The sequence below is a fragment of the Hippopotamus amphibius genome, chromosome 17, assembly GCF_030028045.1.
Source record: "Hippopotamus amphibius kiboko isolate mHipAmp2 chromosome 17, mHipAmp2.hap2, whole genome shotgun sequence".
NCBI lineage: Eukaryota > Metazoa > Chordata > Mammalia > Artiodactyla > Hippopotamidae > Hippopotamus > Hippopotamus amphibius.
This window is the reverse complement of record NC_080202.1, coordinates 22,302,328-22,317,381: the sequence shown is the minus strand read 5'-3', so window position 1 is coordinate 22,317,381 and position 15,054 is coordinate 22,302,328. Positions and strand designations below refer to the sequence as shown.

General features: G+C 39.1%; 1 protein-coding gene across 2 annotated transcripts in view; it reads left to right on the top strand.

The window, feature by feature from the left end:
• AATF (apoptosis antagonizing transcription factor) overlaps window positions 1-15,054 on the top strand; it is a 102,108-nt gene that overhangs the window by 62,039 nt on the left and 25,015 nt on the right. The window contains exons 9-11 of one of the 2 annotated variants that reach the window (XM_057716192.1): window positions 3,920-3,987; window positions 5,923-6,003; window positions 13,997-14,068. In XM_057716192.1, coding sequence (XP_057572175.1) covers window positions 3,920-3,987; window positions 5,923-6,003; window positions 13,997-14,068 — 221 coding nt within the window. The remainder of the gene's footprint in view (window positions 1-3,919; window positions 3,988-5,922; window positions 6,004-13,996; window positions 14,069-15,054) is intronic. The other variant, XM_057716193.1, reaches the window with a different exon arrangement.

Here is a 15,054-nt window from a genome sequence, read left to right as displayed (position 1 = left end):
AGGTGTTTGACAGTCTGGATTATCCTCTTAAGTTTTTTTCTTCTCTCATAAATAAGGGGATGTTATCTTTTTGCCCTTTTGTTTTATATCTGAGAGATTTTTGTACATTTATCTTCTAGTTGCTCTATTGAAACTTTTAAATGCTCTGTTTTGTGTTTAATTGCTTGTTTTACTCTTTTCTTATAGCCTCCCATTCTTGTGGAAGTGTGTCTTCTCTCACATCTCTGAGGGTGTCCGTTGTGAATTCTCTTCTCTCTTTTCTTTTTCTTTCTTTTGTGTGTGTGTGTGTTTGTTTCGTTTGTTCTCTGCATTGCTTTCTTGAGTCCCTTTTCTTCTGTTTGTTTTGCTGTGTGTGTGTGTGTGTGTTTGTTTCGTTTGTTCTCTGCATTGCTTTCTTGAGTCCCTTTTCTTCTGTTTGTTTTGCTGTGTATCCGAGGCTTTCCTCAGATGCTGCTGATCCTTAACTGTCCCTTCGTGTTTCAGAGTACGTCATTCAAAAGTACGTCTGAAGCCGGGGCAGAGCTTTTTGGCTCCTCTGTGTATGATTTTGCTGTGAACTAACGTGGTTGCCAGAACTTGGAAATCTTATTTTCTGGGCAGATGGGGGGTGACCATGCAGTTTCTCCAGAAGAGACTCCTCTGCTCTCCTGCCTGGGAGGTTTTACACATGGTGCTAGCGTTCTGTGCAGAGGGTGGGGGTGGAGGCAGAAGGTCTCAGAGATGAGCATGGAGCCTTTTCCTTGGGCCCCATCCCAGCCTTCTGTGCCTCATCTCTCTCAGTTTGGAGCTTTTGTGGCTCGGTGGTTCCGGAGAATGAAGGTTCTTTTCTCCCTGTGGGGTAGTCACTTGGCTGTGTGGGATGATGGAGAAGGCCCAGTGGTTCTGCCCCCTCTCCCTTCCCCGCCTTTCAAGGTAACTGCCCTCCAAGAGCTCATCCTCACAGGGATTCCAGGAGTCTCATTAGCTCCACCCTCACCTTTATTCCCTCTGGGCACTTGGGTGATAACTTCCTTTTACTCCTTCATCTCCTAACTGTCTTTGAAAATTTTGTGAAAATCTCTCATTAGCTTTCCCTTTTCCCTTCTTTCTTGCAGGTTAATACATTTTTTTTTTTCCTCTGCTGTCTTTTAGAGGAGTTGAGAAGGGAGGAGAGATAAACTAATGTGTCCAATCTGCCATGTTTAACTGATTCTGGCATGCATTTTTCCAGGCAAAGTATTATAAGTGTTGATGAGATTCTGAATAGTACTATCAGTGCCATTCCTCACGTATGTTGTTATGGGTTAAGTAGGTTTTTGGGGGCTGACCCGGAAGCCCAGCTACATCTATAATTTTCCCCTAGAACTAGAGAAACAAGCCTTTCTGAATTGACTCTCTGGGGGAGTTATAACAGATTGGAACGAAAATATTTCATATATCTCTCCATTTTCCAAATCACATAGAAAATTACGTATATTGTATCATTATCATTGAAATAAAAAGCTCTAGTAACTAACAGAAACCTGAATTTTAATGGAAAAGTTTGTTCATAAAGTTAGGCTATAAAAATTGAGCTGAGGAGCAAAGCTAAGCTCTTCAGCAGTATCCCTAAAATGTCATTTTTCAGCAAGTTTTTTGAAAGCAGTTTTCCTAATTAAATTTAAGCCCAGTGATGTTGAGAGCTGTGGGAAACAGCGATAGCCACGGGAAGCCTTTGTTTACTTATTTTCTTGCTACTTTCTCATTCCTGCCTTGCACACAACAGGGTCTTCTGAAACGTTGGACTGGATAAACTAGATTCAGCCAGATAGACCAATAAAACTCTCTTCATAGCCATGAATGACTAAGAATAGCTGTGTAAGGCGCTGGGGCAGTGAAAACGCAACCCAGAATATGTAAAGTGCACAGGGCGCTTGAGAGTAAATGCTGCACCAGCTTGGTGTTGGAGTTGCAGAGACCACTGTGAGTGTAACAGACCCACTGTGGTCGTGCAGCTCCCGTTTCCAGCCTTCCCCCTTGTGCTGGGGCAGCCTTCCCTGAGCACTCGCTCCCGGCGGCCGTCATGGCCCCACGTCTCAAGGGATCAGAGACGATTAGGAGAACCAGGAATGGTGGCTATTTTCTCTTATGTGGGGCAGGAACAGAGTAAGGGCCATGAGATGTGGTGGTTCCATTATTTTCCTTCTTTTTTATTTTTTTTCTCTCTTCTTTATTAAAAGAAATTTTTTTTTTTTGTTAACCTCTCCTCCCTCTCCCTCCCACTCACCGCCCCCCCCCCCCCCCCGCCCCCGGCTTTTGACAGGATGTTGACTAGGAACCAGAGCCCATTTTGGCGTAGCCTTAAGGGCAGCTGTTTACAGAGTAGCGGTGTTACATAGGGTTCCTGTGTCATATGTCTGTGTAACACTGGGTTTGGATCTTGTATTTAGCTGCCAGAAGTGACTGTGATGAAGTAGGGGAGATAAACTGATAGATTGGCTGCCAGAAAGATGTTGGGAGTCAATCAGATAAACAGGGCAGAGAAATAGCTTGCTGTTTTCCAGTGATAATAAAACAGAGGCCTCTGGTCTCCGCATTTTTAAACCTAAGTGCCGTAGTAGTAATGTCTGAAATAAGCAAATGAAAAAACATCACAGGAGGTTTTTCATTTGCGATTGAGATAGCCTTTTCCCTTTTGCAATAAAGGCTCATCCTATATGGAAATGAATATTTTTACAAATCTGTTTTACTTCTTCTGGTGCTTGCTTACATAAACAAATGACAATTAGAGAGTGAACTACTTTTGTAGGGATCTATCCCTCCTCCTCGATCCTCCCACAGACTTCGGCTGTTTAACCCGGTGAACTCTCATCTTATGGCTCCCATGCCTTACCTACAAAATAATTACTTATGTTTGTGAAGAAACAAGTTTTAAAGTCAAACCTGTATTATCGACAGGCGACAAGCAGGAAGGAGTTTATTTTAGTGTCTTCCCTTGGCTTTCTCTCAGAAGACTTTTGGAATTTTAATCTCTGTTGCTGTCTCCCTGCATATAGCACTTGCGTAGGAGAGCTGATATCTAGTTTTATTCTTAAAATTTAAAATTCTCCTCCTTTAATGTTTAATTTTTAAATCCATTGCTTCTCCTCACCTGGGACTTTAAGGTCCAATGCAAATTCTTCAGTCTGTGTGAAGGATACAGATTTCGACTTTGCTTGCATGTGGTGGACTACCCCGGATTAAGAGGAGAGTAGGAGAGTGATTTAGAATTCCCATGGGGTTAATTGTGGGGGGTGAGATCTCGACTGGCTCTCTGTGTTGTGTTTCCAGTACACATGTACGACGTTCTTTAGGGTCCCTCTTCAAATTATTGTGCCTGTGAATGTGTTGGTGTCAAATATGGTTACATCACTTCTTAGTAAGCATAGTAGGGTCCCAGTGATGGAAAGCCAGAGAGTGAAGTCCACACTTTTAGTTATGTCTCATAAAGGCTTTTTGCCTAAGGAAGACCTTCCTGACTGCTGGAGGTTATAGGTCAGGAGTTAACCATGTACCATTATCCTGCTGGTGAGAAGCTGATGTGTTTTCCTTTTTGCCACCCAGCCCTTCCCACCTGACCTTTTAAAGATTCTCCATTGATATCGATGAGGTGGACAAAACTAATCATAAAAACAGTGAAGGGAATGTTGCACACTCATTGATCCATTTGAAATGAACTGCAGCACAATAAGTCTTCCAAATGGGCTTCTGTTCTCAGCTATTGCTGTAGCCACCTTTTTAAAGATATATAAATATGAAAGGGTTAATGGGAATTCAGTCATGCTCTTGCCACTGGGTTGTCCCTTATCGATTGTGGTTGTAGAGCTGTCACTGTGCCATTCAGAATTCCTCCTGTGTCCTTTTAAAGTCGGTTGGTGCTGGGAGATGGTAAATAAATCACTCACTTTCCTTTTTCCCCTAGCTCCTTCGAGAACTCATAGAACGGAAGACCAGCTCCTTGGATCCCAACGATCAGGTGGCCATGGGAAGGTAATTTAGATGTGGCTTTCTATTCACACAAGTAGCCTGTATAGTAGTTTCTCCCCCTGAGTCCCCTTAATTCTGCCTCCAAGTCAGAACAGGCCCTGTGATTATAAATGTTGGGAGTTCCCTGGTGTCCTAGTGGTTTGGATTCCGGGCTTTCACTGCCATGGCCTGGGTTCATTCCCTGGTCGGAGAACTGAGATCCCACAAAGCCGGACAGCCCAGCCAAAAAAAAAAAAAAAAAAGTTAAGCAGGATAACAAGAGCTAGACAAAGTGCTGTCTACCCTACATTGTCTTAAGTGCAGTTTGAATAGGAGATTATAAAATACCTATAGGTGTTTATTTTAAGGTTTGTTTCACAAATTCTCTCTTAATCCCTTTGCTCTCTGGTTTGGGTTGCCATTGTATCTGTATCAATCCCTGACCAGTGGATACAAAGCATCCACCCAAATAGATGCTCTCCACTGTCAGGACGTGGCACTCTGCACAACAGGTTCCTTGCCCTGTGAGAGTCTGCCCTAATTTAGACCTCCACCCCTTCAGTGAAAGCTGCAGCACAATTAGAAATGGAACGTGGCGGCATTACCCAGATGTCAGGGTAGAATGGAAAGCAGTGAAGGAGGGCCCTTGTGTATGCTTCATCCTGTGGTTGAAAAGTAAAAAGGACATTTAGAGTGCTACCTAATGAATGCTGTACAGTTAAATAGCCATGAGCCATAATTTGCAAAAGCATGAAAGGAAACAAAAGCTGCGAGTGTCAGAATGGGATCCTGGGGCAGAGCTACATTTTGAGATCGCAATGAAAAATTCGTGTTGATGAAATAATTTTTTTTGAGTAAAACATTTGAATTTTAGGGTAGGATGTTGATATTTTGTATATCTCTGGAATGCTATAGAGAGCTGTTCACTCTGAGTTTAATGTGATAGAGCAAATTGCATTTAAGTAGTGATTATATTGTACATTTATCTGACTTTACAATAAAATAGATTATGGTAATTAAGATTATATTAAGATTACAGTAATTGGATTTCCCTAGATTTTTTTTTTTGATGTTGAGTTTTCATTGTATAAATCAGGTAAGATGACTAGCTGCTGCTATTTCTCCTCCCCCCCCACATTTGTTCGTATAAGCAATTTATGAATATTTTCTTAGCCCAGTATCCTTTATTTGAAAAATTAATTTCTTTCAATCTAAGATGACTGCAGAATATCGACTCTGGTTTGAATCCTGATTCAAACTAACTATAAAATTGAGACCCTCTGGGAAATTTAAAGACTGACTAAATATTTGATAGTAAAGAATTATTGTTAACTTCTTTTAGGTGTGACCGTGGTATTGAGTTTATTTGGGGCTCTTGGTATTGAGATTATATTGAGGGGGGAAAAAAAGCCCTTACCTTTCAGCAACACATGTATAGCCAAAATGAAAAATAAATAAAATGACTGTAAAACTAGTATCAATTGTGGGTAATTCTTAACACTTAGCAAAAAGTGGAAAGCACAAGAAAAAGCAGTTGAGTGTTAACAATGGGAAAATTAAGAATTCACATGTTCAAACAGCAGCTGCGATATTAGTTATAGAACAGGCTGCTCAGCTAAAACATTAAAAGCAAACCCAAGCAGCTCTGCTCAATTGGATGGGTTTCCCTGCAGCCTGGTAGATTTAGTGCTTATCACAGTAACTCCAAGTACTAAGGAGCATTGTTAACCAAATTTGCTGTAGAATTTCCCAGCTGCAATTTTTTTTTTTTTTTTTTTAAACCATTGCACAGATCCTCTTCAATTGATTAGTCACTCTGGCCCCAGACTATCTTGAGGAACTTGATGTAGGTTGATGATATCTTTCTGCAGCGTTGTTAGTGAGAAAAATTCCAATTTGTCAATACATGTAACTATTTCTGTTAGTGATGATGCATAACATCACTTGTGAATTTCCCAGGCAGTGGCTTGCAATCCAGAAGTTACGAAGCAAAATCCACAAGAAAGTAGATAGGAAAGCCAGCAAGGGAAGGAAACTTCGGTGAGTTACTTTTTTTTTTTTTAATAAATTTATTTATTTTATTGGCTGTGTTGGGTCTTTTTTGCTGTGCGTGGGCTTTCTTTTTAGTTGCGGTGAGTGGGGGCTACTCTTCGTTGTGGTGCGCGGGCTCCTCGTTGCCGTGGCTTCTCTTGTTGCAGAGCACAGGCTCTAGGCGCCTGGGCTTCAGTAGTTGCAGCACATGGGCTCAATAGTTGTGGCTCACGGGCTCTAAAGCGCAGGCTTGACAGTTGTGGCGCACGGGCTTAGTTGCTCCGCGGCATGTGGGATCTTCCTGGAGCAGGGCTTGAACCCATGTCCCCTGCATTGGCAGGTGGATTCTCAACCATTGCGCCACCTAGGAAGCCCCCGGTGAGTTACTTTTTAGAAAAAATGCTAAAGTGGTGTGTTGTTACCTCTTTTCTTGCATGTTGGCTATTACATCATATTTCTATTTCTTTTCATGATTCTGTTTTTGAGGGGCAGAAAAATAACTAAAGCAATTTGGGGGGCTTTTTTGAGACTCAGTTTTTCTTACTCTGAAATGGAAAGATAGTTTCAGTTACTTTTTTCCCTACTATTGTGAATGGATGGTTTAAATAATATTTGTATTTCCCTGAAAGAGACATAATAAGAAAATAAGACAAGATAGTTGAAATTGCCTTAGTTTTAAAAAAATGATTTCCTTAGAACAATATAAAAATTGTATTTTGGAGTCTTATTTAGGCCTAGAATTATATTGGTCCATTTTCATGATGCCGTAGCCAGTATGCTAAAAAGGTAAAAATGAAGGAGTCTAGAGAATGTTCACACTGTGCTTAAATGAGATGAGAAATAGAATTTGTATGAGAACACAGAGACATTTCTCAGTGTAGGAGAGCCTTCAACCCTGTGAGCCCGTGAAGGAGGATTCTTAAAAGTATGGAGACAAAAGAAGGGGTAAGAGTAGAAGTGACATTGCTATATGCTTTCAGACTTAGATTCCTTTTAACTAGTTTTATATATTACATAATATCACTCACAAAAGGCCTCAGTGTCAAAGAAACTACTTGTAATTCAGGTGCACATTGAAAAAAATCTTACACTCATTGTGTTAGGACAGTTTTAGGCAGATGGCTAATCCCACATCCTTATTAGAGCCTGCCTGTCATTAAATTCCCTTTAGACAAATGTGGATCTATCTCATTTTTAAATATCTTCAGAGAAGCAGATTTCACTACTTTCATTAACCTGTTTTAGTATTTAACAAAACTCATCAGGAAATGCTTATTTTTCTTTAACTTTGCAGAAGTGCAAAGTAGCTTTTCATCATCTTTTGATTGAAAGTCACTTTTCTTAAATCAGGTTAAATTCTCATAATTTGTTTAACTTTTTTCATCTGTTGAAGTTTCCAGATTTTCATACTTCTCCAAGTTTGTTTTCAGTGTGCTGGTTAAGAGCATGGACTCAAGAGCCTGACTGCCTGAGTTTGAATCCCAGCTTTGGCACAGACTAGTAGTTGCTCTGAGCAAGACCCTTAAGCTCTCTGTGTTAGTTTCTTCATCTGTAGAATGGGCATGATAATAGTACCAGACTTGAAGGGTTGCTGCAAGGATTAAATGAGTACGTACATATACAGATTTTAGAACAGCACCAGGAACATAGCAAGTACTGTGTAAGTCCCTGTTGCCATTACTCCTGTCATTATTATTACTATTATTATTACAAGACTGGATCAGTCTCCTACTGGAATGTTCACTTACTTGCTTGCTCACATACATGCCTCTTTTGTACCCATACATGTCTCTTCTGCACCCCATACCCTGGAAGGATTTAAGGAAGAATGTTAGAATGTTACTGCTAGTACTTTATAATTGATCAGGATGAGTAAGTACCTGTTCTTTAATTTTGAGATTAGGCTTTTCTCCAATACTGTGCTTTTAAAATTATATCTTTGAGAAAGACAAATACTGTTATCACTTATATGTGGAATCTAAAAAATAAAACAAATGAATGCACATAACAAAATAGAAACAGGCTCATAGATACAGAGAACAGACTAGTGGTTACCAGTGGGAAGAGGGAAGGAGGGAGGGAGGAGATAGGGGTATAGGATCAAGAGACACAAACTACTGTGTATAAAATAAATAAGCAACAAGGATATATTGTACAGCACAGGGAAATATAGCCATTATATTATAACTTTAAATGGAGTGTAATCTATAAAAATATTGAATGACTGTGTTGTACACCTGAACCTAATATATTATAGATCAACTATACTTCTAATTAATTAATTAATAGCTTTGTGAGGCTTTAAATATTCTCTAAAGGGAGGAGCCCAGGATTTCAAACCAGGAGACTGGCTCTGTGATTTTGGTTGCTCTTTATTCGCTGAGCCTCACTTTTCTCATTTAATAAGTAGAGATACTAATCCCTACTCTATAGATTTGGTTTGAGGATTAAAATAATGTGTATATGTCTGGTACATAGTAAGCGTTTGAAAGTGTTAGTTTCTTTGGTTTCTCTTGTGTTTATCTGTTGGCGTTGCTGTTGCAAATATACGCGCTTCAGAAGAATTGAGGGAGACCAAAAAAAGCCTTTTCTACATTACTGTGCTTTTATGAGTTTTAAAATTATTAGGGCAAGTAGCTCTAATTGTGTATCCCTTGAGGGCAAGAATCGTGCTGCTTTTTCCAGACAGTTCCAAGCTTGCTGTCTGCTGTAGTGCCTCGTAGACATGTTTTGGATGATTGTGACAGTAAAAGTAACACGCTCGTCGGGGAAGACGTTCTGTAAGACGCAACATCCGCGCTTCACATTCAGCAGACTGGGAGGAGTTCGCCTAGGGAAAGGCCAGAAAGGCTCCCGTTTGCCAGCGTACAGACTCGAGAGTGCACACGTCCATTTTGGGGACGGCAGTTCATTCGTTTGGGCAGAGACTTTCAGTGAACATGCGGGAATGGCAGGTGATGGGGCCGTGTGGGTAAGTGGCTGCTGATCCTGGTCATGCTCAGAGTTTGGACTTTACTCTGTAAACTGTAGCGAGTCATTGAAAAACAGGGAGGCCTCACAGCACGGTAAAGCAACCACACGCCAATAAAAATTAAAAAAAAAAAAAAAAAAAAGAATGAAAAACAAGGAAGCCTGAGCACCTGTCACAGATTGGAAGAGACTTAAGGAGACACCATAACCAGGTGCAATGTGGGGTCTTAGATTGGATCCTGGAGAAGACACTGGAACACTAGAGTAAAGAAATGGGTGAGATTTGAATAAGGTCTGTGGTTTAGTGAATAGTATTGTACCAATGTTAATTTCCTAATTTTGATAATTACGTTATATTTGTGTAAGTTGTTAACATTAAAGGAGGCGAGGTGAGGGTATACGTGAACTCCGCCCTCTTTTTGCAACTTTGCTATAAGCCTAAAATTATTGCAAAATAAGAAGTAAAAAGAGAAGTAATAAATAAGGTCATGTGCTTTGAATTGTTTTGCAGTTTTGTCATCTGTATTCATCTGGCTGGCTGTCTTTGTGACCATGGATGTGTGGGACGTCAGAATCAGAGTGATCTTTATTTATAGCAATAGCGACAACTAACATTTGTAACTCTCTCTGTCGGGCACTGCAAAGCAGTTTACACGCAGAGGTAGAAAAGGCACAGGCTCCGATGCTAAACTCTCCGGGTTTGAAATCTGACTCTTCCGCTACTGGCCTTGAGACCTTGGGCAAGTTACCTTATTACATCTCTGTGCTTTGGTTTCCTCATCTGTCAAACTAGCATGATAATAAAAGGCACATCTCATAGGATTGTTATGCAGGTTGAATTAGCTGATTCATGTAAAGTACTTAGAGAAGATAAGTAACTTACCCAATGTTACAGAGCTAGTTAGCACAAATTTGGATCTGAGTTAATTGGTCAGATTCCAGAGCCCACACTTATGACCTGTGGCTGTTGAGTTGTTTCCCTGGCCAGGACCTATGCAGGCACCAAAATGACATCTTGGCTTCACTGGAATTCTGCCATGAAGGATTTAACAGGGGCCCAGGCTGGATGAGAATATCATAAGTAACTTCCTTAAATTAGGCCCCCAGAAGAGCTGGTGGGCTGTGCCAGCTGTCATCACTGGTACTAGATTCCACCTGTGAGCAAAGCTGTGCTCTTTGTGATAGGGTTGGAGAGAGAAGAAATGTCACAGCAAAGATGAACATTGCCTTGTGGAAACATTAGTTTAAATGAGAGCAGGTCAGTGGCATCATCCTGGTCAGGTTGGGCGTGGCAGTTTGCTAGTTGGGTGCTAGAAGATAACTTATAAAAAAAAATTGGCGATATCCCTGGCAGTCCAGTGGTTAGACTCCATGCGTTTAGTGCGAGGGTGCAGGTTCAATCCCTGGTCAGGGAACTAAGATCCCACAAGCCACGCAGTGTGGGGGCAAAAAATTGGTTTTGGGAAATAATTATAATTATTGATTATCAGTATTTTACTCAGCATTATGTATAAGTGGATTTGATCATGACTTAAGTAGAATTCATAATGTAAATGAATTAAACTCTCGGGCCTTTAGTAATGAGGTGTCAGACTCTGTTTTGCACTTGTCCATTCTTCTGCAACAAAATTATGTTTATCTCTTCTTAGTATGGTTGGTAAAAGGTATTTTAATACTAAAACATTCATCCGTCCTTAGTAGCACTGAGATGAGGTAAAATTGTATTAAGTACACATTACTAAATCGTCTTTAATGTGATTGCTTCTTAAAGCCTGTCTTTCATCATGCAGTTAATAGTTATTGAATATATTGTATTAAAGTGTATAGGTATTCCATGGAGCAGTGCCATCTGATAAAAATATCTTTACATGTATAATTTTAAATGTTCTAATAGCTACAATTTAAAAGGGGAAAAGAACGAAACGAACTTAATTTTAACAATATATTTCATTTAACCCAATATATAAAAAATACTATTTCAACAATTGTTTTAAAAATTATTAGTGTTACATTTACATTTTTTTTTCATCTCAAATTTTCCAAATCTGGTGTGCATCTCAGTTTGGCACGTTTCAATTCAGGTTTGCCACCTTCCAGGTGCTCAGTAGCCATGTGTGGCCAGCGGCTCCTGGATCGGACAGCACAGCCGTCCATTCATAGTCTTTGTCTAGACAGTGAATTAAACCTGTCTTTGGACACAGCCAAGAATAGTTTTCATTTTTTCAGATGAACAGCAAAGTTTGGTAAAGCCTAAAGACATTAAAATGTGTTTATTGTTTTTATGCTTTATACTTAACAAAAAGGGGTTATATAAATAATTATATTCTTGTACGTTACCATAACTTTTGGGAGGGCATTTGGCTTAGTTTTTCAGTTTTAAATATGTGTACTTTTTGATTCACCAGCAATTCCACATCTCAAAATTTATCTCATAGAAATGTGTGAACAAACATACAATAATTTATATATAAGAATCTTCACTTTAGCTAAGTCAGAAAGAGAAAGACAAATACCATATGTTATCACTTATATGTGGAATCTAAAATATGACATGAATGTCATATTTTATCTAAAAAACAGAAACAGGCTCACAGACATAGAGGACAGACTTGTGGTTGCCAAGGGGGCCATGGAGGAGGGATGGATTGGGGGTTTGGGATTAGCGAATGCAAACTAGTATATATAGAGTGGATAAACAACAAGGTCCTACTGTGTAGCACAGGGGACTGTGCTATATCCTGTGATACACTATAATGGGAAAGAATATGAAAAAGGATGTGTGTGTATCAAACTGAATCACTTTGCTGTGCAGCAGAAATTAACACAACTTTGTAAATCAACTATGCTTTAATAAAATAAATTTAAAGAAAGAATCTTCACTTTAGCACTATTTAATATGGTTTTTAATGGGGGCAGACTATGTAAATGCCTATCAATAGGAGGTTTAATAAATTACAATATATTGATACAACGGAATATTTTGCAACTATGAAAAAGAATATGACAGTGGAAAAAGCATAATGCAGAATATGAAGTATATTGCAATATCATTTTTATGTGAAAATATGTTGTTTATATTCATCTTATATATGGAGTATGCTACAGATAAACTTAATAATTTTAATTAACAGATTATTTCTGGGGGATAGGACTACAGGGAACTTGTCAGTTCTCTATACATTTCTGAATTTGAAATTATATTACTTTTTATAATTAGGAGATTATGAACATTAAAAAAAGTATGATGAACAGAGATTTTGTTTTTGCATCCTGTAAGAAGTGAAGAATTGGAAGCAATATGAATGCTCAAAAATATGAAAATATATTTATGGTACTTCTGCTCCTGGAATTTTGTATACAGCTATTGAGATAAAATGCTAAGTGAAAAAAAGGATATGAAAATTATGTGTGTGGATTGCTATGTAAAATGAACATAACTAGCCAGAATATTAACATAAGATGAATAATATTAATAAATATTAATAACGGTTCTTCTGTAGGTGGAATAATTATGTATGCATTTTTTGTGTGTGCTCAGTTGGTTTGTTTTCCACATTTTCTGTAATGAATTTATGCTTTTTCTATTACTCTTGTAATATGAAAAATTTCATCACTGTTATTCTTTTAAATGCATTTGTTAAAAAATGAATGAAATTTGGGAGGCTTGGCTATTGGTGGTAGAGAACCAAATTCTTTGATGTGTGTAAAAATGTTTTTAAAATGGTAAAACATTACACACGTGAAAATATTTACATCATTTTTTTGTGGCTAATGTTTTGCCCAAGAAGAGTTTTTTTGGGTTAGAGTTTTATAATATGCATATTGTCCTGCAGCCTCTTTTATAATGAACCGAAAAGGATACCTTCTTTGAATTCTCTTTGGTATAATTTCATCTGTATAAGGTCAAATATTTGTTCAGCCCCCCTCAGCAGAGGATCTCAAAGCACTTTATGCAAAAATACCCGTTTTTTTCTATTGGTGGAGTTGGAGGTGACATAAATTTCCATAATACCTTGACTGAAGATCTAGAGATCAGACTTGTTACATATTCACTTGTGTGCCTCATTTAAAGGTGGGTGAAATGAAAGACCCAGTGGAGCTAGCAAGTGAAGGTGATTCTAGAAGCCTTTTCTGACTCAGGAAACCAGTACTAGTGAGTGATGATGGTGGTGAGGTGTTCCATTTGGGTGTTATACCACTATCTGTGCTACTGCCACTAGTAGCTTTAATGACACTGAAACATGATTAAGATGTATGTAGAGGGCTTCCCTGGTAGCACAGTGGTTAAGAACCCGCCTGCCAATGCAGGGGACACGGGTTCAATCCCTGGTCTGGGAAGATCCCACATGCTGTGGAGCAACTAAGCCTGTGCGCCACAACTATTGAGCCTGCTCTCTAGTGCCTGTGAGCCACAACTAATGAGCCCATGTGCCACAACTACTGAAGCCCAAGCACCTAGAGCCCATGCTTTGCAACAAGAGAAGCTACCCAGTGAGAAGCCTATGAACCACAACAGAGTAGTCCCCGCTTACCACACACAGTAATAAAGACCCAACACAGCCCATAAATAAAAATTAAATAAATAAATAAATTTATTTAAAAAAGAAAGATGTATGTAGAGAAGGGGACAGTTGGGGGAGTCAGGCCCTCATTTGTCTTTTGTCTGGAGCGACGTTTAACAGTTAGTATACTGCGCAGGGGCACACGTGTATCTACTCTTTTTGGGGGGCTGTGGTTTAAATGGAGCTGTGTTGAACTGCTGTCGTTTACAGTGTGCTTTTTTTTTTTTTGGATTCATCTTTTTTTTGGAGTATAGTTGCTTTACAGTATTGTTACAGTGTGCTTTTATCAGGCTTTTCTCCTGTGGCATTAAGGAAAAAGGGTTTTTATGGTTGTGAGTGGGAACCTGTTCCACTTTGGAGCCAAATATTCCTGTGATCAGTTCTGGAGTTTGTTACCTCATAGAGTGTGTTTCCTTTTCTAGGTTAATAGTTACTAATGTTGCTGCCCGTTTGTTTCCTGCTTTATTTAGGTTTCACGTCCTTAGCAAGCTGCTGAGCTTCATGGCACCTGTTGACCACACCACAATGAGTGATGATGCCAGGTGAGTCATAGATTAATCGTATGTCTCAGATGGCTTCATGACAGCCCAGTATTGACCTGTTCTGCAGCCTGTCGCCCTCTCCATTTCTTCTTATCAGTGAACCATGTGTCATTGGCATCATAGTAAGCGCCCTTGTCACATCTCTTCACTCCCATAATTACTGTAAAACTGAAACAGAATTTCCATAAATCTCCATGCTGCCTCTGGTGGGTTTTTTGGGTTTGTTTTTGCTGTTTTGTTTCGTTTTGAACCTTAGCCACCTGCCTAGGATATCTGAGCTCTTCTCTAGACAGATGGGTCAGGACAGCACACACACTTGCTTCATGTGCTTGGGGGTTTCGTGCATATGATCTGCTTTTTAAAATGGGTCTAGAGATTGCTCTAGAGACGTGTGATATGTTGTGTTTGTTCAGGCTGCTGTTGAGGATTTTTTTTTTTTTTTTGAGTATTTTTACAAAAGAAGTACATGCTCATTTTACAAAACTGAAACAAGATAGAAACATGTACATAAAAAAGTGTATATGCATATACAATTCACAGATAACCATTTTTTTAAAGAATCATTCATTCCATATTTACTAGTTGGCATTCTACTACAACATGATATTTTTATAATATTACTTATCTAGCCACAGCCCTTCTCCTTCATTTATTCAGCATTTATTTATTCACTTATGTCAGTATGGACTCATGCTTTCCTATTTTATTCAGTTAATTATAATCCGTTACTGTCATTATTTATTTTGATTTAAAATTTTCTCAGATTAATAGAAACCCCTTCAAGCTGGCTTGCATCTTTTTGAGATGTCCCCAATTATTCCTTGAGTGCTTCCTTGCTTTCTACCACAACAAGGTGTTCTAGGCTCATCTTATATTTTCTCTACTCCAGCCCTGGAATCAGTCTTCCTCCAGGGCATCCTCACTCTTTTTAGTGAATTGTGGTTTTTAGAAACCAAGATCTGGGTGCTGGGGTGCTCATTGCTCTG